Raw genomic sequence first — 26,726 nt, 5'->3', positions numbered from 1 at the left:
ATGCCTGAAGCTGAAAAAAACACAGATATTGCCACTGACAACTTTTCACTTCTTCTCCTCCTTTCACTCTTCTTACCCTTTGGCAGTTCTGGCCACGCTTCTCCTGATGCACTGGACCGGTTAAGATACAGAGACACCGTCACATCAGCCTTATGCCATCATTGTAGTTAGAAAGGACAAATTCACAAAGTGCTGTCGTTGGAAAACAGTATTCGTCATGAAAATACATGTTAGGTTTCGATGAGGGCTGAGGGTAGTAGAAGAAATAAGCGGAAGGCAACCACCAAGTAATCTTAAACACCCTTACAACGTCTCATACTGACTCATAAGGTAGCATCTATTTTCTCTTTGTCTTTTTGGTTTAGTCCTACATGGTTAACTTGGAAAAACACGTCATGTGCTAGATTAAAACAAAAAGTATTTTTATGATGTTTCTGTATTGTTTGGCACATTCATATCCCTCGACTACCAACTCAAACTACTATATCTTTAAGAACTGTTTCTATGAAGATCTTGTGTTTCCTAGGTCGGGTTTATATCGAGTCAGTTGAAGGCATGAGTGTTTGTATAAAGCTAAGAGGTGCCGTGACAAAGTTTTGGAATTTGTGAGTGAGAATGCGCTTGAAATCTTGTAGTGTGAAAGGAACAGTGAGCAGAAACCAACCACAGCCAACAAGAGCAAGCTGACTGGGAAGCATCAAGTGATGTTGCAGACTGGTTTGAAGATTTTGTTCAAACCAACCCTCAGTGCAAAATGTTTAGGCCAGTCTGTTTCATGCTTTTCAGCCAAGACATGAACCAAAGTTTTTTCACTTCCTTTTAGATTTGACATTGCAAAACATCATAAGGTCATTTTTGATCATACAACATTAATGCTGAGGGTGTAGTTCTGCAATCTGATTGCACTGTCACGGTCTGGAGTATGTTAACTTACAATTATATATATTTTTTAACTTAACCTTTTCTAAATTGGTTAAGATTTAAAAATCATAAAGTGCGCCGAGCATAACAAAATCTGATATTAGCCACTTCACAAAGGTAGGGCTTGCTACACTTTATTTAATCGTATTACACTGTAATTTCCTGTCCATTATTCCTGCTATTTCATTCATCCCTTGGACTTCCATGCCATCAGTCAGCTCTGCTTTGGGTCTTCAGTATTTCTCTCTCTATGATAAAAGCACTGACACTCAGCGCCCATTAGGCTCTCGCTCCACTGTTCCTTCTGCAGGTTGTGTATCTGGTTGTGTGCTTTGTGGTATCAGGGGAGGAAGTTGGTGTGAGTAGCGAGAGGGGCCTTCTCAGTGACGGCTGATGGAACACAGAGCAGAGAAAGACAAGGAGGAGGGAGATCTCCTGCTGGGTCAGAGCTGCATCGATGCGGTGTGCCTTCAGGTTAAGAGTGCGTAGACGTAGACCCTCCTCCTTCCCCTCCTCCAGGTTTTGCCGCCATAGTTGGGGCGGCAGGCGGACTGTCAGGGCTTTGACACAACTTACCTGCTTCATGCTGTACTGACTGCTCAGCCCTCTGTATCATCTAAACCCCCTATTTTCTCCTCCACCTACTGCGCTCGAACACATGTCCGCAACCCAATTTACCCCATGCACTCCTCAGTGAACACGGTGCCATGGTCGGAAGCAACCAAGCTAAAGAGGTAAGCCTGCTTAGATGGACAGAATGGGGAAAAGGAGAGGAAAAGATTGCGGATAAATGGGAATCAAAGAAGAAGAACAAACAAAAATAAAAAAGAGAGAAAAGGCTGGAGGAGCAGAAAAGCTACAGCGCTAGGAGCACAAGTAAAAAGAGACAGTGGGAGGAGAGTGCAAAACTGAAAATAAAAGCGAGGCAGTGATAGCCGTGTCCCCGGAGAAGGATAGAGGAATCCGCGTCGACTACAGTAAAGAGACAGATAAAGCCCCATTAACTGCTGCTTCCAGCTGCTTTCTCAGGCTCTGCCACCACATGACTCCCCCCTTGATGTTTGTTTATCTTTCTTATTATTTATTCTCCTAATTGCTGCGTCTCCGCCGTCTAAAACAGGCCGTCCTCGGATCATTAAGCACACTGGGCCGTCAAGATTTCACAGAGACAGACTGCAGGGAGAACGGACACAGAAACACAGACACAGGGAGGGTGACACTTTTTTGTATCTATCTGATGACGACTAATGATCACTGGTTGGAAGCAAAACTGTGCAAGCATGTGTGATGTTTCATGGTCTCACGTCCAAAAGAAAAAATCCATATCTTAAAAAAAGCTTTCTTTGTATGTTCTTCATGAAATTTGAACTGGAAGCAGCCATCAATGTAGTGAATCAAACCGTAATTGACAGGACCACAGTCTGTGCGTTAAGAGCAGATATTGTGGGAGTGAATACATGAAACATGGTGTAAGCTATCTAACCTTTTGCAGTTACATCAAGTTTGAACATGTTTTAACTTTAGAGGTAATTTCATCTAAACTGCTGCTCATTCTTTAGTTTAAAATAAACTATCAAGCATTTAATGTCTCTAATTTCCCTGTCACAAATGCTATAAAAGAAAGAGAAGCTTACAATGCAGAGCACTTCACCTGAGTGGACATAAAAATGAAACCTAGAAGTCACAGAAAATATAGATCACATAATGGTGTTAATCAGGAAATTCAAATAATATGGTCCCTTTGCAGAAAAGTATGTACTTTTTCCTTTTTTTTAAAGTATCTACATGTTTTCTTTCGTAACTTATATTGTATATTTTTTGTCAGTATCAGTTTTGTGCTCTTGAATAGATGTACTATTCTGATAGGCATGTTTTCCTTTCTTTTTTTAACAATCATGAAGTGTCTCTATATATAGTTCTTTTCATTGTCAGTGGTGGAGTCCGCTTTTCCCACAAGGGATTAAATGTCTAACTACACAAAAGGAATTCACAGCAAACAATGAATGCATTGAAGCAATGCAGAAGGCTGACCATATAGAGTATATATATATGATGTGATAGGGAAGACGTCAGCCAAGTGCATTCTGAAGTTTTCTTTATCAAACCAACATAATGCAATGAATCATCTACTTTCGCTGTTAATGGAACTACAGGGTCATGTTTGTGGTCGATACAGGTGTAACTTCAAGTTAACTCTGGATCATGTAACTATACAACATTGTAGATTTGACAAGAACTCACAAATGTTGCCAAACCAAAATCTGGCACCAAGACACTGGCAGCAGATCTTTGAAGTCCTGAAAGTCATGAGGTTGGGCCTCCATGTATCTGACTTGGTTGTCCAGCAGATCCCACTGATGCTCAATTGGATTGAGATATTGGGAATTTGGAGGCCAAGTTAACACCTTGAACTTTCTTCCATTGCTCTGTGGTTTAGTTCTGATGCTAAAGTGTCCATTGTAGGGGCTTTCTGAGGCAGACAGGGATACCCTTACTGATCAGTTACTACGTGAAAAACTGGAATGCATTGTATGTTCTGACACCGATGACTCTGTCTCTGGTTCCCAGGTTTTTCTTCCTGTAATAACTTTTGATAGGACTGCAGACTAGAAACACCTCACAAGAGCTGCCGTTTTGGAGATGGAGAGGGGCCATTAAAGTCGCTCACATCCTTACCAACTTTTTCTAGTTTCAAATCGTCTAATTTGAGGACAAAGTGTTAATTTGCTGCCGAACATATCCCACCAACTGACAGATGTCATTTTAAAGAGATGATCAGTGTGACCTGTCAGGGGTCATAATTGTATGGCTCATCACTGCTCATCCAGTAGTTTTCAGATCTACAAACCCTGAAATGGTTAAGGTTAGACTTGATTCTTAAAACTGGCGTGCGTAATATTAGAGAAGACAATGGTTTTGGTAAAAAAAAAGAAGCTTGAAACAAACTAGCATCTGAGGTGCAAAAGTTTTGTTGGACCATCCATCTACTGCAACTGGACAATACATACAAATTATTCAAAATTATAAAACAATTTATCTTTCATCTTTAATGAGAACAATATAATTGTTATTTCTTCATTCTTGAGTTGGATTATATTTAGAGGTCAAGGAAATCTACTCAAATCCAAAATTCAATAGATCCAAGATTAGCGCCAAGTCAATCGTTAGTCGTGTTTAATAATCGTGATCTCCAAATTGAACAAAATAATCTGTTTCTTTTGCTGTGCTCATCCAGCCCTATCGTCCACTCTGACCTCCTTCTCTGCAGACTTTGTGGCTCAGTAAAAACATCACCCAACTTCCTCCTTTTTCTAACCAATAGACAAAAGTCACAACTCCTACAGTGCTCTTTGTCGCATGGTCGTCAACATTTCTTCCCATATGCTGAAACAACAGATACTCCAGTTAGGAGTCTCCAACACACTGATAAACAGAAGTATTGACCCAAAACTACTGCAACTAATTAAAACACCACCTTGTGTGTGTGTGACTCTAAATGGAAACTGGAATACATTTGAATCACTTATTTGCTTCAGTTCCCAAGCTCTCTTTCTCAGCGAGCTTTCTCTTGCCCTTCTGTCTTTCCCTCCACTCACCTCTCTCTCTCTCTCTCTCTCTCTCTCTCTCTCTCTCTCTCTCTCTCTGTCTCAGTAAGGAGACAGCGTTGTGATGGATCCAGCTGTCCCGTCTTAACTTCCTCCGAGCAGCTACTCCCTCTTTGATGACTTTGCAGTGAAGGCAGACATCTTGCACATTAACATATGATTGTGGCCCATGTATTATTTGTGTGTGGAGGGACTGAAGAAAAGGATCGGGAGAAATCCCGATGCAGGCTGTCATCCGAAAGAGAGGGAGCTAAAGAGCGACGGCACTTGAAAAGTCCAAGTGTCACATCGTTCATGCGGAAGGAGTGCAAAGATGGAAGTGCTCATGGTCTTGTTGGGCTGTAATATGTGGCAGGAGTTGAGAAAGCAGGTCAAGGGGACAGAGGGTTTGCAAAGTTTCAAGACTTTTAGACTAAAACATTGACTTAGATCAGTCCCTGCAGGATTTCACAGGCTGCTTTTGGGATTGTTGAAGACTAAAATGAGTGATTTCACGGCAGCTTATTGAAAAATGCAATGGGGTTTGTAATGTTTTGAGGCGTGATATTTAGTGAAACACATTCAACTTCTACTGACAAACAAAAGATCCAATAAAGACATTTACTAGCTGAGGGACATCTTTTGGCTCCTGAAATCACTTCCTTTTAATTTGTTTTAAACCCCCCCAAAAATGTGTAAAAACTGAATGAAAGCAAAGGAAACAGCCAAACTGTGCATGCGCATGCTATCCATGTACGCAAAGAAGAATCTACACGTTTTTACTACATTTATGCTGATCTACTCATTACTGGCTGCTGGGCGAGTATAAAACCATTGATAAGAGTCAGGGGCATTACTACCTCACTGTACAATGACTCAATATGATCAGGACTGACACATCAGAGAGAGAAATTTAAGAACACACAACTGATTGATTGAGCAACTCAACATGAGACATTTTGGTTGGCTGAGTGGACGGCTTACAACTTTAATTGCAGAAAAAGAATAAATAATCACAATAGGATATCTAGAATTGGATGTATTATTTTGGATTCACTGTGTAAATCCTTCTTAAAAAAAAGACACTGCAGTCGTAGGCTGGATAAAGAAGCACCGACAGAGAAACGATTGCACCTGACGCTCTTTATAATGGGGCAGCTGTCTCCTGCACAGCACACACACACACACACAAAAAATGTCTCTGGCCTGCAGCTTTCAAGAGATATCTATATATAAGACACAGTAACAATACCTCCTGAAAAGTCATACAACATTTACAAAATAAAGGAGGTTAATACGTAAATTGTCAATGAAGTGATTTGAGTGATGTTTATAGCAAGAGGGGAAATAGGCTGATTGGTCAGATATGTGGAAAAGTTGTGGCAATTGGGCAGTACTGTTTTCCTGCACAGAACGCAGGGATCAGCTGATTTGGTGTTAATTGTTAGGATCACCACATTGCAGCTTCCTGAGGAGACTTTTTAATGATTATATAAGCGGGGGATTGCATTTGTTTTTTTTAATAAGAAGGCAGTGACATTCCATGAAGATGGATTCATGCACCCCTTCCCGCTTTAACCTCAGAGTACGTCAACTGCGCACATTATTGACAAGAGGGAGGCCATTTCCTCCAGTACACTCCAGCCATTAGGCCCGTAAGACACACACACAGTACAGCAGCATACCTAGAGAATCACTCTGTTCTTCAGTATTGATTTTAAACTACAACTTTTAGATCCTGCTCTCAGTGGCGCTTCCACTTTTGAGACGAGGCAGATGAGATTTATCACCGGCGACACAGGAGATGAGAAGCGGTGATATGTTCGGCGCTCTCACTCTCTCAACGCAGGCATTAGTCACCATGCCTGTGCTTCTCTGATCTGTTGTCTGTCATCCTCACTCTTAGACACATGCATCACAATCACACGGCGCTGAACACACACACACACACACACACACACACACACACACACACACACACACACACACACACACACACACACACACACACACACACACACACACACACACACACACTCCTTATTTTCTCCATGAAAAAGAGATGTTCAATTTCCACCCCTCGCTAAGTGGACAGCTCATGTCCTTCAGAAAAGCGTGCAGGAAACAAGGCCTTGTCGGTGGATGGATTCTCCCTGGCACGTCCTGTCAGCTCGTCCAGGTGATCAGAGAGGATTGTGGGTAATTTATAGGACTGAAGGCAACAGTGTGATACTGCGAGACACAACTCGCCGTGATCGATTGTCTTCACGTCTTCCTCCAAAGCTTACTGTGTGTGTTTCTAAGTTTCTGTCATCGTTAGTTTGGTACGTAAAGTAATGCTGAGAAACGGGAAAAAAAAACTGATGAGAAAGTGTAGATTAGTGTGAGGAAGGAAAATTGAAGTAGTCATCTCGCCAGAATACAGGGCCCATTCTTTGAATATTTGATGCAGACGGATAGCTGTTCACTCCAGTGGAACAAACTGGATTGGAGTCCAGCCGCTCATCTGGAAAAGGCTGTAATTTGAAGTCGTCACTGTGGAATGTCCTTAAGATCCTCATTTTCTTCTCGGCAAAACTTCCACCTCTGGATCAGCCCACCCAGGCCATAAACTGAGGTTGTGGGTCGCACACACATGTTGTGATTATGCACTCGTACTCACATTCTCAGGCAGTAGAATGTCACAGGACCAAATTAAAAAAAAAAAAAGATTTGTGCCAATATGCTCGTTTGGATGGAGAGTGGGTAAAGAGATTCCCAACAATCTTGGTCCTTCAAAAGATTATGTTTGCTTTATATATCTATCTATACTTTACTCATCATTTTTCCTCTGCTCTGTAATCATTTAGAAGAATGAAAGACAAGCAGCTATTTCAAAGTCGATTATATTCTAAAGAAATGTCCTACAATCAGAAACTCCAGATTGATACAAAACCTATCAAATATTTCTTGTAATTATTGAATTACATGCCTATTAGTCAAATTGACAACTTTATTTATCTGGTATGAATGGATAGATATTGCTTTGTTGTTAAAAAATGATGAAGAGTAGCGGCAGCTCTTCAAACTACATTTTTTAATTTGTTGTTCAAAAAGCTGAAAAAAAAACCAAGGCACTCTTCTGGAAGAAATAAAACGCCTCAATTCAATAGGCTATTTCATGATGAAATTGCTAAAAAAAAAAAAAAACAACAACAACACAAAAACAAAAAAACAGATCATGATTTAAAAACAAGCTGAGTAACAGCCTACCGAAGCGGCACAAACAGCCGTCTTCAAGTTGTTGCTCTCAGCACACAGTCTGCCACTTCAGTAAGCCAATTAATTACACACACCTTTGACCTGAGCAGCAGGTCACTGAGCTCACAGGTGTGAATGCAAGAGCATGCTCACCTAATGTCTGAGCAACAAGTACAAGAACCGGACATGAAGAGCACAATAAAGTCAATATAATCACCTTCCAAAAGTTAAAGACAAACATTCATTCACAAAGGTAAAGTAAACCACAACACACAAGGAGCCACACCTCATACACCAAAAACAACTCCAGAAAGGACTCCTCATTCAAACCTATACTGTCACCTTCATGTGATAAATATTGAGATTTACTCTGTAATGATCATTTCAAAAAGTTACCACCTCAATGGTTCTATTTAATTGTTTCTAGGCCAGAAAGCATGAAACTATGGGGTTGCTGTTGTTGTTTTTAAAATATATTTTTGGGCCATTTTTGTCTTTAATTCGATAGGACAGCTGAAGAAAGACAGGAAATGTTGGGAGGAGAGAGTATTGGATGAAATGCCGCAAAAGAGCAGAGGTCAGATTCGAACCCACGGTGGCTTCGACGAGGACTATAGCTTCTGTACATGGGCGCACCCCAGGGTTGCTGTTGTTTTTAAACTGCATTTATTGTTAAATAACAACTGAAGCCTGATTTAAACTTCCGCGTAGAATATACGACGTAGCATGCGCCGTGGGTTAGCATAGCTCTGTACGTACTCAGAAGCCTGCGTGCCTAGCCAGACGTGGACCTCAAATATTTTAAAATGCGTCGCAACAATGCAGATCAAAAGCCCTGTGATTGGTCCGCTCAGTAGCATCTTAAAGGCTAAAGGCATATTGTGTGTTCTCCAATGTGAGAGAAATAGCTGCTGACGTTGAACCAATGTGTCAAATGTAAGACATATCTGTAAATATCAGAAGCTCTCAGTTCCTCTTCCAGTGGCCAAACTAGCGCGAAAAAAATTCCCCCATCCTCTGCCTCAACTGATTCAGTCGCCGTACATTCCATCACCTCGGATATCCCCTCTCTTTTCTTCTTTGCAATAATTGCAGTATAATCAACTGCTGCTCAATATCATATACAATATATTTATACACTTGGTTTCAGTCGCCATGGTTTCCTGAACACAGACGAGCAAAGAATGAGACGGAACGAGAAACTGGCGATATCACTAGCATAGAAATCGCACTGCCAACTTTGGTTTGTAGGCGGAGTATTGCAGACACACCAACGCACAAGTATGTAGTGCTCACGACGGCGTAGGCCATGAAGGCGATCGTATTAATCAGGACTTTATAAAGATTAATAACGTGTGTTCAACATTCATCCCAGCTGGATGTTTGACTGTCGGTACATTTTGTGCAAACGGTTTGATTCATTTTCCATTACTTCACTCAGTGAGTATGTCGACTGTGTTGCTGCATGCTGGTGAAATCAAAACGACAGAATCAGATGGACTGGCAACTGTACAAACTGCACGAGCAAACATCAAATAGAAACGGCTGCTGACGCTTCGCCAGATTTCTTTTTTTTTTCTCTGAGAGAAAACTGAATGTGAGACCAGAGAATTACACTCCAAATGGAGTGACTGTGATTTTCTCCTTTACATAAACTGGAAGTCACATCACATATCTCTATTCCTGTATTAACTTTCATGTGTATTAACTTTCATGTGTATTAACTTTCATGTCTGCTTCTGCAACATTTAAGTGATGCAGCATATATAGGTGTACACACCCATATCACCACACATCTGATACTAATCCACATTTCCCACCCCCACACATAAAGACAAAAAAGTTTCTTTTAATATTAAGTTTTTCTAACTTCTTGCTATCCTTGCCAGTTATGTACTGTAATTTACAGCAAGGGTCAATTGAATAAAAATGTTCTTTTTGTAAGATTTTCATCCTCTAGACTTCATTTTGTTCCATCTTGTTTTACATATATTTCAACAATGCAATTTGCACACAACATGTTCCCTTTTTTGTAATACTGCTTCCACAATATCTAGCATCATTAACAGAGCGTCTACAATCAATGTGTCGCAACAGTTCTCACTTAATCAGACTTAATACCTTGAGACGACTCATCTCACTTAACGAACCTGTCTCTTTCTTTGAAGGTGTAAGTGTAACCTCCACGCCTCCCAGTGCCTGCTGCAGGAAGGGAACCTCCAGTGCCAGTGTGAACATAACACCACAGGCCAGGACTGCCAGCGCTGCAGGAAAGGCTTCAAGGCCAAGTCCTGGAAGGCTGGATCCTACCTGCCCACACCCAATGGAACCCCCAACACCTGTAAGCACCCATTAATCTGTCCTACTGTGTCGACAAAAGTCATCAATATTACACAAGCTAAGATAGTACACTAATGAACCCTTTTGTATGACTTAGCTAAAGCCTGTTAGATTGCATTAGGCTTCCTGGATGTAATAAAACACTGGAATGAACAAAATTCTTCTGACAGGGTGTCCTGGGAGGGGCCTAAATCTTGAGGCACTGCTGCAGATTTATGGGTTGTTTCTTCTTAATTTAAACCAAAAATTATTTCTCTACTTCTTGCTGACACTTACAAATGGAAAAGTGGCATCAGTTGAAAGTTTTTTAGTTTAAAAAATCCATAATTGCTGACAGTTTAAGCTTACCTTATCAAAAGGCTGGTACACAGAAGGAAATAGCTAGCCTGCATCCATTAAAAAGGAAAATAATGAGTCCACCAACTCTAAAAGTAACGTATTAAAACCTTATATTCAGGTATTCTTCCCCTGAGTCTCAGTTGGTTTCCAGTCCAGCACGCAACACACATAAAACTGTGTTGTTTTTTAAATTTTTTTTAAATTGTGGATAAAAAAATGGATAAGTCTGACTTTGTTACAGATTTTTTGGGGGAACCTGGCCCACTGTCTGCGCCTGATATCAGTCTTTTTCCATAGGGAAGCTAACTGGCTACTTGCAATGGGCTTAGTTATTCAGCATAAAGATCAAGTTTCATCAATGCTCATGTTTGGTTGATATAAAAAGTATAGAAAAGTGCAGCGTCAAGATGCGACATTTAGCGAGCTTGCTGTTTGTTTAAATTAAATTATTTTTTCGACATTCATGTTGGTTTCTTAGCCTAACTAACTTTGACCTGTAAGTTGTTGCTGCTGGTAGTTAAATGTGGCTAAATTCATGCTATCTCTGTGTACTGTAAGCCGAGAGGGCTGAAGCTCAGTATACGGTTAACTAGTGTCCATTGGCCTGTTAGTTGTTTTTAAGTAGGTAGTGAGCCAAGAGTGGGAATAAATTCAAATTTTACAAATCTGCATGGCCAGTTTACTGGTCAAGACGTCTGGTCTATGGAAAAACCCTACACAAGAACCTGTGAGGTCACTATACAGATAAATAGACTCCTCTACACCAATCAGAAGTCTTTATACTCAAAGTGTTTTATTCTCTTTTTACAGTAAATCTCAATTTTGCTGCTATGATGATTCCAGATGAAGTAAATGTGTTTCAGTTGAATCTTTCTAATCACACATGATTAATCATGACATTTCTTCTTTAAAAAATGAACGTGTAGGCAGGTATTTTAAATCTCATTCCTCAGCATTCTTGATTGATGAATGCTGAGGTTTCCTCACAACTCTCAGGTCCTCAATGAAAAAACAGGATCAATGGAGCAAGTTGAAAAGAACAGAGTAGTTAAGAGGAAATGACGGAGCTCTCCAATCTGTCGTCACCTCTGTGCAGAGAGCAGATCAGAGCGCTGTAAAACCGTGGGAGTGCGTGGGGGGAAATCCTCTTGGAGAGAGAAGCCTGCAACATTAGATAGCTCTGATAAAATAATAATCTAGGGCAGCCCCTCCCTACTTCAGTCCCTTCACACAAACACAGAAACACTCACATGCACATATAGACAAAGAGAGGCGCACACATACACCTGTATCTGTACTGGCTCTAATGTCAGCCCTTTTTTTATCAAGCATTTGTTCCCAAGTCACTTCTAATGGTACCGACACACACCTTCAGAGCCCATTACCACCCTTTTAAAGTTCGGAATCCCATTAGTAGAACTTTAAAAATTAAAATGTTTGCAACTTGTTCGCTTGAAATGCGACACAAAATGGCCATGGCTCACGAAACAGTTTGGTCCCAACTGGTTGCATTATGCATGGCAGGCTAACTATAAATACAATCTTAGAAAAAACACAGAGGAAAGGCAAAAAGTTTTGATTCAAGCATAGCAAAGAAGCAGCGCTTAAAACATGCATATATTATAAGAAGCTCTGAATGTGAAAAAGGTTTTGGAGGAGTAACAAGAAGAGTTTAAAGGCACCTTTGCCTAACTAGTATGAGGCTGTGGGAGTGTGTCTAGACTTTTTCAACTGGGGTGGCCCCAACAGGGGCAAGGACTTATGCAGGAGTGGCATGAATTTTGTGTGCACAATCCTGAAACTAGTAGTCTGTTGAACCATTGCCAAAATAGTTGATTTTATCCTTTATGTCCCACCCCTTATAAGGAAAAGAGCCTATCACAGTTAAATATTATGAGGCGGCAGCTGGAATGGCTGATTAGATTTGAAGGGGGCCTGTACCACCTCTGGACACCCCTCTGGACACGCAGCTAAGAGGCGGGCTTTAGCAGCTTAGAACCTTCACACATGCATTAAACAACTGTATCATACCTCTATGTTAAAGTAGATATGATTGGTGGAGACATGCAGACATGGTAAATAAATGCTTTGGACATACATGTACATGCATACACTTTATGCCACCCCTGCAAAAGTTGTGCCGCCCAAGTGAAAAAAAAGAGTCTGCATACTCCTCTGGAAGTAACAAGTTAAAAGGGGGATGGAGGAGGCGGTGCAGATCCAGAAATTATCCTAAAACATTGAGCGGTGGTAAGCTGCTGTTTTGCAGAACTGCTCCAAAAATCTCTCCGCCACTTGAGTCTGATGAATGAGGCAGAGTCAAGACTTTAGGCAGTTTGTATGCATAAATAAACAAGTTCTCATCTCCTCTTCCTCTGCTTATTCTCTTTCAGGTACGATTGCTGGTTCATCCTCCGGTTCCAGTAAGTAATAACGCATAGCAAAGCGGAAAGGCTTCTATTTTTGTATCAGCTCTCTCTCTCTCTCTCTCTCTCTCTCTCTCTCTCTCTCCCTCTCTTTTTGTTGCATTGTTTTTCAAATTTAAGTTTCAACCCAACACCTCCCATTCTGTACGTCTCCTAAACTCTCCTCCTCTCCCCCCCTTCTCTCCCCCTGTGATGTTCAGCTGGCTCTCTAGTCAGTCATTTCTCCTTTTTTCCCTGCATCTCCTCTGTCAGTGCTGCAGCTTGGGCCCTGTGTGCTTCATTATTAATAGGCCTCTCTGTCGCCATGTCCTTTCATCACAGCACATCACACTAACCTGCACAGGAGGAATTCTTCCACAGTTCTGCTGCTTCTCTCATTCAGACTAAAGACAGCGCTGGTGATGGATTGAAGAATTTGAAGGGGGGGGGGGGGGGGTTTGGATTGGATGGGATGGGACGGGAGAAGGTTGGGTGAGGATGGGTGCTGGAGAAGAGAGACAGACAGAAAGAGAGAGAGAGAGGGGAATGGGAGAGGAGGATGTTGGCATATGTTAGTGTGTTGTAATGCAGTGTGATTCTGGGTGAGGAGCTCGGGGAGGCAGGAATAAAAGGGAATTTGATTAGGGATTCTCTCTGTGGAGAGGCTCTCAGCCTCCGAGCTGTTAGACAGAAACGATCGGCAAAGTGGCAACATCAACCCTGACAGCACTGGGCTTTTCTCCACATGGCCGGACAGTAAAAAGGCTGCTGCATGGATAAACTGAGCAATTGGACTGCACTGCAGAAGTCTGTCTCCTCTCACAATTAGATACAATTGTGTGCTTATTTGGAAAGATAATGGGGGGGGGGGGGGGATGATTCTTGCAAATGGGCTGAAAATCAGTTTAGAGGTTTACTCTCAGGTTTCTAAGGTTTTAGTGTCTAGTCTGTTAATCATGATTTTTACCTATGCTGCTGATTAGCCTTAGCTCATACATTTATTGTTCCTGAAGCTGAAGATGACACGGAGGATGAAACTGAAGGAGAAGCCGAGGGGGAAGATGAAGGTGAAGCTGAGGGTGAAGCTGAAGGTGAAGATGAAGGTGAGGGTGAGCCCGAGGCTGAAACAGAGAGCGCCACAACCACTTCAGAAGCTGAATGGCCTCCAGCTTTTACCAGTGAGCAGTTCGGAGCCCCTCAGGAAGGTGCGGAATAAAAGTAGATTAGCCATAGATAGAGGTAGAGAGTTAGTACTTAGTGGGTTTAGTCAATACTGTCTATTCTTGTTGATCGTTAAACTCCCCTGAAGTATTTATTGGACAGATGTATTCCCTGCTGAAAATCTCTTATCTTCCAAAAGAATTGTTTACAATTACTGGGTCCTGAAAGCAGAGGCAGTTAGGGTTTTTAAAGTAACGTGGTTAAAATCAGTTTGTCGTGCCAGATGTCATTTGCTACTTCAAGTCTTCGCTTCTACCACTGAATAATAAATACAGTAAAATCTGGTGTGTGAGACGCACTTTTTTCTTCTTCTTTTCACTTTTTTTTTTCCTTCTGAAATGTTGTGCTACGTCCTATATAGGCCAACCGGTGTGACCAATATACCAGTATAAAATGTTGAGACATGTTACATCATGACCACAAGTGCAGTGCTCCCATTCATCGTGCATATCAATCTGACAATTTTTGGAAATGCACTTGGTTCTGTTCTGTTTGGAATTAGATGACCGACTTAGATAAACTGCTGGTGTCTTTTTGTCAAGTATAAAGTTAAATGGTATTTTCCAAATATTAGGGTTTATAGTGGTCAACTAATCTGAAGAAGCGTAGTTTAGCTTTGTAAGAAGAAGACAGGGGAAACAGCTGGACTGTTTAAAGCCAACGAAGTCGACCTACTGTAGCAGCAAGCAGCTCATGTATAGAAATTGAACAGCATCAGTTTGAAAGGGCAACGTGCATTAGAGTTAAGAAAAATGACAACACATAACCCCAGTGTACGACATACATTACAGTTTGTTTTGGTAACAGATGAAACAAACAAGAACTGTGTTCACAGGTAGCGCAGCTGTTTGCAGCCATGTGACCGACTGCTGGTTTTAGCTCTGTATTTGACAGACATATATGAGTTGTAACAGCTTATGAAGTTGTAAGTTGTGAGCCTTGTGTCTAGATAAGCTAAGAATGAAAAAAGAGTGACTGGAGATATGCTCCTATCAGGTTTTGAGGGAAGAAGAAAGCTTCCACGAGCTGACAGCGTTTGTCCAGCAAAGGTTAACATGGATACCATCTGTAGACCGCTGTCCTACAGACTGACAGTACTGATGAGGGACCCATGGCAGAAAACATAACGGACTGCTTGTGCTTTAAGAGACGTTTTTTCACAGGAAAAGATATATAATCAGTGAGTACTCGTTCATAAGGTAATGTGACTACTTGAGTATTTGGATTACTTTAAATGCTAATAGATCATAATCAGGCTTCAGAGCTCCATGTTAGCCTGAATCAAAATTCTTCCAAGTGCAACACTATAAGAACTGTGTAAAGTATGAGTGCAGGGCTTTCAAACTGTAGCATGAATTTGCAGTACAGGATTGCTACTTTTACATAAGCAACATATGAATACTTTACTAACCAGCCTGTCAAATAACAAAGAAACAGTGTTGTGGAGGCTTGTGAAGAAACAAATGTGTGTGTTTGTGTGTGTCAGTGTGCTTCTAGACACTGAACTGCAGCGTGTTTGTATCTGTGTATATGTATCATACATAATACATCCTGCAGACTTAAGATGTACATTGGCCAATTCCCCTGCCGTATGACTCTCTGACGTCAATGCCGGGTGAGGGTTGTCCCGTGTTGAGTGGAAGGGCGTCAAACTGTACCGGCATTCAGACTTTATTTGTTCTGACAGACTGATTTTAAGCAACCCAGGACGGACGTGAACAGAGTCTGTCAGCCGCTTGAATGTACAGTCAAGTGGACCTGAAAACCCCGGCTCGGGCTCATGCTAAATTTAAACCTGCCAGCTTGGTAGGCAGCGGACCTCTCATGTTCCACCAGAAAAGCACTTAGGAAGTGGGCGGAGCTGGGATTTCGGCTCCGCTGTGATGTCGACCGACTTTTCTTTTTTTTTTCTTTTTGTCTGAAGGAAATCCATTAAGAGCATTTGTTGAACAGCACAGCACTTTTGTTGTTTGGCTGACATCAGTAGGGAACTCAAATAAGTCAATGATTAGCTGTGATTTAGGAGAGGCTGACAGAGGCTTTAACACAGGCCTGTGTAAGCTTTTTGAAGTCCTCCGGGAAGCATACAACATCACACAACATCACATATAGACACGTTTCAAACATTAGGAGTCATAAAGAGACGATTAAATTAGATTTCCTATCCCAAACAGGGCCTCTGATGATTAATGTTATGTTCTTCTTTTCACATAAACCTTAATTATTTGAAGTCAAAAAAATATTTTCAAAATGTAAAAAAAACATTTCATAATGCTTTGTTTCTGACCCACCAACAATCTAAATCTTTATTCAATCTGCAAACATAGAAAAAAAAATCTGAGTCTAACTCCAGAGATTTCTTTGGTGCCATTTCTGCATGAAAGTGGTAGACTGTTTATAATAAGTGGAAATAATCTCTTGGTGTAAGATCTAAGTCGATGCAGACGTTACTTCATCCCGCATTCCTCCTAATGACCAGCAGGGGGAGACTGAAATGTTCCCATTTAGAGTTAAATAGACAATAAAGCAGTTAATGCTTTAGGGCGTGGATACCTATATATGACCGAGTTGATGAAAGTGATTTGTTAAATGGCACGAATATATAGCAAATCCACGCTGTCAACCAAATATAGTTACTTCTGGTTACAAAACAACCAAGACCCATACCAAAATTCCAACCTCAAGGCTTCAAAAAATTAAGTGAACAAACCAATGAGTGACGACAGCGTGGCTGTTGTTAAGTCTTCATTTACATACTGATCTAATAATCATTGCAGCTCTCATCAATGTCAAACAAATGCTAAGCCTTACTTTGTTTGTTAACCAACATAAACAAAACATACAGAAGTCATATATTCATATATTAGTACAGCAGTAAGACGTATTTGTATAATATATTTTATAACAATATTCAATATTTGGAATAAACTGGAGAAAGTTCCGATAAACCCCACAGACATAAGAACTATTCGGCTGCTCTTTTGGGACACCATATCTGATTTTTTTATATCTCAGGTTGCTTGAACCTGACCCTGATCTTAACAAACCCTTGTTATTTCTGTCAGTGTGTGAGTGTGTGTGTGTGTGTGTGTGTGTGTGTGTGTGTGCACATGTCTATGTGTGGACTCATGTTGGGCATATGGTGCAGTTCGGTGAAACCCATAAATCATCCTCATCCCTTACTCTTCCTCCCAGGGATCTGAGGTCTAAGGTTCCCTTCTCAGCCAGCGGCCAACACTACTGTGTGTGCGTATCAGTATGTGTACATGCAACACAATAGGGCTGCATGATTTATCCTAAAAAAAATCACAATCTTGATTCATACACACATGCGATCTTACTTATTGCTCGTATTCACATTCAGACTGAATGTTGCAGCCCTAGTACACACTGTCTGATACACACACAAATGCCCTCTAACACACACCCACTTGCATACATACATTTGATTGTTTTGTGTGGCTGAGGCTTCTGTGATGTTGTAACTAGATTGCACTAAAACCATTCGATGTGTATGTTCTTTTTGAAAAGTGTTAACTGCAAATTGTGCACATAAAATGTTGTCTTTCCTGTGTAAGCAAAATGTTTAAACAGCCTAGGAATTTTTTTTGGTCCATTTTTAATCCAAACAAACATCGGTTATATAAATCATATTTGTGGTATTATTACTTTTCCAGGAACCTTAAAAATGCTAATCCAAGCTCGGGTATGTATCGTGGGATTTTTCCACTAAGATCTATGACAAGATTTTAAGTGTGTGTGCAGATGAAGCACATGAATCCTCGCAAACATCATCAGACTTACAGCTCGCACAGCATGTCATAGTAGTTGCGCCCTTTTGTCATGTCCCTGCCCCAGTTAAACCACCGAGCATGCTCAGATGAGGATTAGTGATCTATTGGCAAGGGAGTCTGATCCACAGAGGCAGCAGCTGATTGGACGGCTGAACAGATGGGCGTTTGGCAGAGAGAGGGAGGTTGGGAGAGGAGGTCAGCGAAACCAAATCCTAAAACCTAGTCATACATCTACCAGGCAGCCACCATGACCTTGCATGACCCTACTTCATCTTTGCATTCAGAGGCAGATCCCAGGGCTGCAGAAGACCCTGAATACAGATAAAGTACAAGCAGGCACACATGTAGCCGACAGTAAAATCGCACACTGCAGTGGTACTACATTAGATTAACCGCAATCACATCTGTGCAGAATCCTCGCGCCTGTTAATCAAAATCCCTGCATTCCCATCAAAAAAACTGAATTTGCACTTTGACTGAATCATGTCTGAAATATCATGCGTCATATTAAAAACATTCATGCTGTCACTCCGTCCGTCCGCATTAGCAGTTCTTGCAAAACGTTAACTGGATCTGAATCTCAATGGCGTCATTACAGTGGAGTTAAATCAATGTCCAATTCTGTTGTAATGAATGAAGGGAATGCTGAGACTGACAGGTAGCATTAGACATTATTGTATCATTTCTCAGGCTGTATTAATGCTTCTGACAAATAATCTCATTATATTCAAATGGAAGAACACAGATAGGCGTAGCTGTAATTTGTGTGTGTGTTTGTGTGCGTATGTGCGTGTGCTTGTTTGTGTGTCATGGGACAGTCCATCTGCACAGACTGATGTCACAGGATTATGTAACGGATCAGATTAGATGGATGCATCGTATGTGAAAGTGATGGCGCTGTTACATGCCTGAAAATGACTCTAATACCTCACCCCCCCCAACCCTTTTTTTTTTGTATCTTTCACTTTCACATACAGAGTTTGTTGCCTCAAGAAGCCCTGTGTCAGAGGCTGGAAATTCAAAATACAGCCCTCTACACCCTCTTGATTTTGATCTAAGTGAAGGTAGGCACTTGGAAACTAGGTAGAATGGTCAGTTTAGTCATGCTTGCAGTCTGATTACACTCAAATATACCAGAATGATAGTTCAAGTTATGTAAACTTTTTGCTTTTATTCATTATGTAGAGCTTAGTTGGGGGGGGGGGGAACCGGACCCCAAATCCCTCGCTAGCACCAAGATTAAAGGCTGCCAGTTTCCGCTTTCTGTGCCTGCTTGACGCTTTCTCCATGTCTGCTTTTCAACTGTCTGCTTTCATAAAAAATATGTACTTTACTCCAGAGGTGGACTACTCACTGTCCTCCAGGGAACAGAGGGATTTCAACTACATTTCTATGCAGTCATGTGGATGTGGAACGGGTTTTCTGACACGCAATTTGCAAAAAAAACAAAAACAAAAAAGGATTACGAGGCAGCTGTGATGTATTTAGTTTTACCAGTTAATGTAGTAATTGTATTCGTCCTCTAATGGCTTAAATCAAGATATCGTTTTTACGTGCAACACGCAGATAATATTAACAGGCATACTCATTCCCCTAACCCCAATTTTTTTTTTATTCCAAAATAAGTCCCATTCACTAGCAAGCATTTCAAACTGAACATGTGGCATAAACAGATAATATTCTGTTTTCAGGTGCATGTCAAAAATTGGAAGTAAGGACCCCAGTTTATGTACGTGACATGTGTCTCACTTTACAGTCCGCTCTGTGTGATGCATCCAAACCATGTACCTAACAGTTTGCAGCACATTAATAGTGGATTACACAAACAGAAGAAAAGCCCAAATCTCTGGTCTGAAGTAGAAGCACACTAAAATAGACCAGAATGCCAGATAACATTATGAAAGATGTACATATTAACAGGAATAGGGATGTTCCTTTTGACTCATTTCCCTGTTGATTGAGCGGAAAGTGATACTCAGACTAGTCGACTAGTAAGAACACAGGCTCAATTTCTTTTAACATGGCTAAACAATTTCCAAAGACATACTGCTTTTAGACTTTTTGAAACAGATCTTCCCATTCTTTAATGAAACGGATGGCTACTTTGCATGCTGCTAAAGTGTGAGGCATTTTGCAAGGTGCATTACTCAAAAACCTCAAAAATAAGACTCTTGCAGCCTAAAGGCCAAATAAAAGAAACAATAATTAAATTAGTGTTAAATACAAATGTTGGTATGAAACCCTTTTAGATTATTTGAAAGTATGATAATAATCCAGGAGACAATAACAGTTTAAACAGGGAGACTTGAACCAGTAGTTTCATGTCTTCAGATTGTATCTTAACCCTTGCGCTGTAGCATTGTGCCTCACTCTATTTATAGGTACCTAATTGATTCAGGGCTGATGTAAATGAGATTCCCATGATGTTTTATCTCTCAGATTTTGAGATAACAAAATTGAGTGTCTGAAAACACATATGCACACATCCGCACACAGCATTGCAAGTGTAAGACACGAGCAGCACACTCTGACAAACAGTGCGCGATTTCATTTTACAACCATATTAACAATAGTCACACCTCGAGCAGTCATTGTGTTTTAAAGAAACAAAAAAACACAAATTCTCCAGCACTGAAAGGGTTGTGGAAAACATTTGGAGTTAAGCCGATCTCAGCAGTGTGAAATCACACTCTCGTTGTGCATTCTCACTTCTGTGTGTGTGTGTGTGTGTGTGTGTGTGTGTGTGTGTGTGTGTGTGTGTGTGTGTGTGTGTGTGTGTGTGTGTGTGTGTGTGTGTGTGTCGCTGCGCTCGCTTGTGTGTGAGTCGATGTAGGCTGGGCTTTCTTTGTATAAACAATCTGAGGCAGCATCTCCTATGCTAATGTCTTAACACGCTCATTCCACTTTGCATTTACATCCCTTGTCTTCATGCTTCTGATGCAACTGAACAGACACTAAAGCTCAACCAGCAGAATCCAGCAGACACACAAGCGCACAAACAGACAACATGTTACCCATCGACCCTTTGTCTAAGCCTCAACTGGTGCACTATGGGGCCCTTTCAATTATGTTCGACTTATATATATATATTTTTTTTTTTTCACATTTATGTTTCATGTTTATATGGGAGATAATGAAGCACTTTTGTCAACACTTTTGTCTAATTATGTGGTGGACGATTACAATCACAGTTCCCAATATGTCAATAAGAAAACCTTCAAAATGTAACAATGAAGTATTTGTTGACAACAATCCAGTGCTTCACTTAAATAAACAGTTTATCTTTTGTACACCTGACTAATTTGGACGATACCTCCTCCAAAATGAGCTTATTGTTACTTGTCATTTTCATTATTATCATTGTTATTATTTTGTCGGTTACATTTTTGGCCCTTCCCTTGATAAGATAATACAGCTGGAGAGAGATCGTAAAATAAGAGAGAATAAAGAGCGGGGCCGACATGCCTGAAAGAGCTGAGAGTTGAAGTTAAACCTCTGAGTGACGCATTAAACACTTTGCCTCTGTGCAATGGTCTCCTGCCTGACTGAGCCAAATGCTTCATTCATGTGCTGCTCGGGTGGTCCAAGTTTCCGAGTTGGGAAGTCGTTCTTCCGACATCAGTGTGTTCACGTGATTACAGGTCGGAAAGTCTGAATGTTGTAACAACAGCACAAAAAAAGAGTTGATGCTACGAAGATCAGTGAAATGTAACTTTTAATCCGTGCAATCCGTGAATTAATAAAAAGTATGTTAACATTAACAAAACATATTTTGTCCCCAATTTGATGACGATTCTGACATCAAGTCAGGAAGTCGGGCACCTAATTCTTTTCCGAGTTGCCGACACCACATGAATGCACCAAAACCTTCGCCTTCGTCTAGTTGATCCAAGCTGATTGGTTATTTGAAGATGACTTTTTAAACCGGCCACAGTGACATTAAAAAAGGTGAAACGTCTTCCTACAATGTTAAAAAGCTGATAAATACTTTGGCATTTTAGCTTTTCATTGATTCAAGCAGGAAATTGTCAATCTAAGGTGGTAAATGGCTTACTGGTCAGGGGAGATGTACAAAGATGAAGCCAAAATACCCCTGTGAGGGGTGCTGACATATTGCACATTTGGGGCAAGAGTCTGTGCAGTATTGTTCGGCTAGAAAAGGTCCAGTATTGACGTCACCTTGCCTTCTGCTAATGAAAACACACATTTAATTTACCAATAAAACTGCATCAGGTTGGTTCAGTCTACAACAGAGCAGATTCTAGTGTCGGTTAAAAAGCAGATGATCACGATTATGGAATTTCATTTCACTTGTGTTAATGTTTGTTAAGTTTTAATCTCACTGCTCCTTCTCCCGTGCAAACAGCACGGAGCAGCCACATTCGTCAATAGAGCCGTCAATCACGTTTTTTAAAACCTTTTTATAGCATCAAATTGCTTGTTCCATAAACTTCTCAGGGACGTCAGACATCCCATGTACAGAGGTTATAATCGTTGAGGGGGGCAGCCTGGGTTCAACTTCGACCTTTGGCTCTTTTGCGGCATGTTGTTCTCCAATCTCTCATCCCAGTTTCCTACATTATCCACTGTCCTCCTCTCTAACAAAGGCCTTGAAGCCACAAAAATAAACCCAAAATGGAACAAAAGAAACTTCCAAAGAAAAGTAGTTTTGAAGATAAATCAGCGTTACGAAATTAAGTTTGAGAAAAATGTATATGACCTGTATTCAGTCTATTGTGCGAGTGCCAGAGGACATTAGCACCAAACTTCTGTAAAAAACACGAGGTAAAAAGACTGAAGCAGCAGCCCTGAATCACACGAAAATGAGGCTACATATTTATAAAGAAAGCTAGTTTCCATCAGACACTTTTCATGTTACAGCACAAGTTTTCCCTCCTTCAGTATTCTATCTATCAGAAGAGTTCAAGACACCAGACGAGTTCAAACCTTCTATAACAATTCCCGACCCTCCACATCTGTCGGTCCCAGAGGAGCCCACGCATCACTCTGTTCATCATCATCTCCATTCGATCACAATCGAGTCCATCCTACATCCCCTGACTCCTGTTCACCATCATACAAGCATGTCTGAAACTGAGGGGAAACACTCAGAGTCGAGGGAAAGTGAGAGAGGAGGTAAGGCACATCTAGTAGTAGTAGCAGCAGGAACATAGAATAATCTTATTTAAAACAAGTCCATTATTTTCCTTTCTCGCCATTGTGATGATTTTATGATGTGGAAAAATGTGGAAATGGTCAATTTTCCAGGAGGTGAAAGTCATTAGCATAATCGTATATTGTTCAGCATCATATCACATGTCATTGAAGCTTATTGGATTTAGGTAGAGGCAGTGAAATCTAGTTAATGTTTGAGTGAGTTAGGCTGTTTTGAGAGCAGCAGAGAGAGTGATACAAAAAAAAAGACCAGCAGGGGAAGGCTTTAAAAGTCTGACTTCAGTTGACATTGTCTTTGCATCATTCAGAGGCACTGAGAGGATTGTGGAGCATCAGCAACGGGATCAGAGTGACGTAAAGACCCGATAACAAGAGAGACAGAATTAGGACTAAGGACGGGTGTTGAATATAGAAGCTTAGCGCTGCAATATACCTAATTTCCACCCCGGATGTTTGTAGAAACTTTGTTGGTAAAAATGATTGGGACCAGATTTCCTGAAGTGTTGGATTAATAGGTCAAGTCTTAAACCTCCAAAACAGCTAACAAGACCAGCCGGATAAAATCGAACTTGTTTAAATTAAGGATTTAGAATATGGATGATGCTTTCTGAACAGCAGCCTCATTTGCCAAAAAAGAACAAGAAGGAGAATACAAATGCTGAAGGGGGTTTCCAAGCAATGGTAAACATTTTAGCCTCAGGCACTAACAACAGCTAGCTTACTTCTGCTGACAGAAAACGAACATTTCTCACTGAAGCATTTTCATGTCCAACGTGGCAAAGTCCTCCGCCTTCGATTTTGTTTTCACTGCAAAACTGCAGCACCTTGTAATCAGTCTTAGTTTTGTTTACATCTGCTTCTCCTGAGATAACGTTAGATTATACAAGCTAATGTGAAGTTGAAGGTATGTGACTTGGGGGTGTCGCTGGGTAAGGAACAAGAGGGTAAAGGAACAAGAGGGTCGCTGGTTCAAGTACCGGTGCAAGTATGGAAGTTAGTCTGGTTTCTAGAAAGCTGCCAGGCCACTTCCCGAGTACTCCCCAAGGTGGCCTTGAGCAAGGCACTGAACCCCCCAAACAGCTCTGGTGCGCTCCCTGAGTAGCAGTGTGTAGCAGCTCCATTCTGATATGTTCTCCATAAATACATGCTAAAAGGTCACATTTGTGCATGTGTCTAATTGGGGCCGATGTGTTTGAGAAGCATGTCTCTCAATAACAGAGCGTAAAACCAGAATTTCCCCTGAAGGATTAATAAAGTATACAGTTATTTTAACTATTAATAAAAAGTATATTTTTGTCGTAGAGTTTGCATGTTTGATATTAGCGAGGAGAATATCTGTAACCTTTATGCCTGTGAAGGAAGTGGATTTTTCAAAATCCGTTTAGGATTGCCTGAAAGCGGCTTTGGCCCAAAAAGTGATGTGCCTTCTTCTAGCAGAGAAAGCGGTAACCCTTTTGCTCAGACGGCCTGCGTCTGATGTCAGGTCAGTTTGTGGCTGATCTGATTGTGATTGATGCCAACAACTGTTCAAATCGCTCCGGCCCTCGAGGCAGCAAGGGTTACTGAGATTAAATGCATTTATGCTTACTGCTGTGATACATCAGCCTTTGAAACAACTGTGATTCAGAATGCTGCACTCCCACTAGAGAGGGTTTTTTTTTCTGAATCTAGTGTGTGTGAAGCCGTGACTGGTGTGTGCGCGAGTAGGTATAGTGGGGCCGTGAGTCGGACATGAGCAGCGTTAAACAGGGGTTACTTTGATGAGATGTAACGATGGCTCGACGCCAGTTGTGTGAAATGGTTCAGGGTGCGGTGAGAACAGCTGCTGGCGCCCTGTCTCACCGGAGCCCAAGGGAGGGGGGGGGGGGGGGGGGGGTGAAGGGGAGTGAGTGGGCGGGAGGGAGGTTGCCTGAAGGGGGACGCTCCACAGGGGAGCAGGATGCTTGCAGGATGCCCCTCTCGGAAGGAAAAAGAACAACTGGAGACATACAACGCCTGCACAAAAACACCTCAAGGGGAAACACAGATGGAAGCGTGCAGCCATGTACTCTCCTGTGGTCCGGTGATCATTAGTCCCTCAATGATGTGCACGGTGTGGTCGCATCATGTGATTGGTTATCTGTTTTTTTTTTAGTCATTATCGTCTCTGCAGTGTTTTGATTTATTGAATCATGCTTGTGTTGGGAAAGGTAAAAGGTGGAGGAGGGCAGATGATCCATAAACTGAACTAGTTTCACATCTCTCTGCTTTCATTTGTGCTCACTCTAGCCTTAAAAACATAGAGCAAAGGATGCTGGGAATGGTATAAAGCCCTCTGGGAAAGTGATACATACACAGAAAGAGAGAAATAAGGGGAAATTTTTTGCAAGAGGCAATTAAAAATGCAGTAAAAGCAGCATTGCTTTTGCTAAGTTATCTCTGGTACCTTTATGGATTTGTGCTGTTTAGTGCAAGTGTTGCATGAGAGAGAACGTTTGAGCTAAACATAAGGAAGTAAACCAATGACAATATGTCATTGTAATAATAAAGAATATATTATGAGAGTGAATATTTTTGGGCAAACACAGAGACAAAAATAGGAGCAGACCATCATCTTTTTACCAGAACAAAGAAAGAAAACCACTAAGGCGAGTAAGAACAAGTGCCAGTCAGAAAATTCCATGACATTCAGATAAAAGGAAGTGCATGTCATTTTTTTTTTTTCACACCCAGGCTAAAAGTGTAGTGATGAAGGAGTTTCTCAAGCCTCTCTGACTTTCACAGCTTTTTTCCCAAGCCCAGGGCTGAGGCCCCTGCAGGGGCAATCCACTATCTGACAGAGAAAAGAAAGAAAGAGAAGAAGGAAAACAAGGTCTCAGAGGAAGACGAGGGCAGATGATATCAGTAATCTTTACCCACTGCAGGATCAGCCTAATTATCAAGTTCTTACCAGTCAGGTTTCTGAGGGTGGGGAGGGGGAGGCATGTGTTATAGGCTACCTCACATGATGATGATTTTGTGTTCAGTCTTCCATAACTCTGAGGAACATGTACCAGAGAATCATGGCCAGGCACCTGTACAACGGCAGCACTGGGAGGAAAGAGAGGAAGTGGAGGAGGAGGAAGATAATGAAAGAATAGCAGAAATCACAGGTACTTTACAGCAGTGTGCATGTTACCAAAGCTTCGAAAAACAACAGCTTAAGTGCCTGGTCAACCATTTCCTAGCTAAGATTACCATTTGATCGGGTCAAACTATGAAAGCTATAAATAAGCTAGCTAACAGCAATGTTGGCTTGTAAAATCAAAATCTTTCGACAACTCATTAGCCACAACTAACAATAACACTCTACTAACTCTTCGCTGACATTACTGCTATCAATTTACTGTTAGCCAGCTAGCTTTATTGTTTGCTCGCTAGCCAACATCCCTGTTAACTCAGAAATTAGACCTAATGTTTAGCACAACACTATTCAACAGTACTGTTAGCTAGAGAGTGATGCTAAATTTAGCCAATGACTCACGTTATACATTAGTGCACTATATAGTGAATATGCCATTTTGTACAGCTGTAGGAATTATGAGAGAGAATACATGTACCCTTTATAGGTAAGGCATGGTATCCCACAATGCATTGTGAAAAGCAGTGTGAAACGAATGGTCAATAACCAAGTAATACCACCAGCCATTGTGGTGCAAAACATTGGCGAGGGACATTTGACTTCTCTC

General features: G+C 41.2%; 1 protein-coding gene across 2 annotated transcripts in view; it reads left to right on the top strand.

Annotated features, from left to right (window-relative positions):
• ntng2b (netrin g2b) overlaps positions 1–26,726 on the top strand; it is a 79,950-nt gene that overhangs the window by 36,101 nt on the left and 17,123 nt on the right. Inside the window, exons 4-9 of one of the 2 annotated variants that reach the window (XM_065965639.1) lie at positions 9,914–10,086; positions 12,818–12,847; positions 13,843–14,034; positions 18,822–18,908; positions 22,747–22,980; positions 26,025–26,150. In XM_065965639.1, coding sequence (XP_065821711.1) covers positions 9,914–10,086; positions 12,818–12,847; positions 13,843–14,034; positions 18,822–18,908; positions 22,747–22,980; positions 26,025–26,150 — 842 coding nt within the window. The remainder of the gene's footprint in view (positions 1–9,913; positions 10,087–12,817; positions 12,848–13,842; positions 14,035–18,821; positions 18,909–22,746; positions 22,981–26,024; positions 26,151–26,726) is intronic. The other variant, XM_065965640.1, reaches the window with a different exon arrangement.

The sequence above is a fragment of the Labrus bergylta genome, chromosome 17 (genome assembly GCF_963930695.1).
Source record: "Labrus bergylta chromosome 17, fLabBer1.1, whole genome shotgun sequence".
NCBI lineage: Eukaryota > Metazoa > Chordata > Actinopteri > Labriformes > Labridae > Labrus > Labrus bergylta.
The sequence above is the reverse complement of the archived record's forward strand: the minus strand, read 5'-3'. Positions and strand labels throughout refer to the sequence as shown.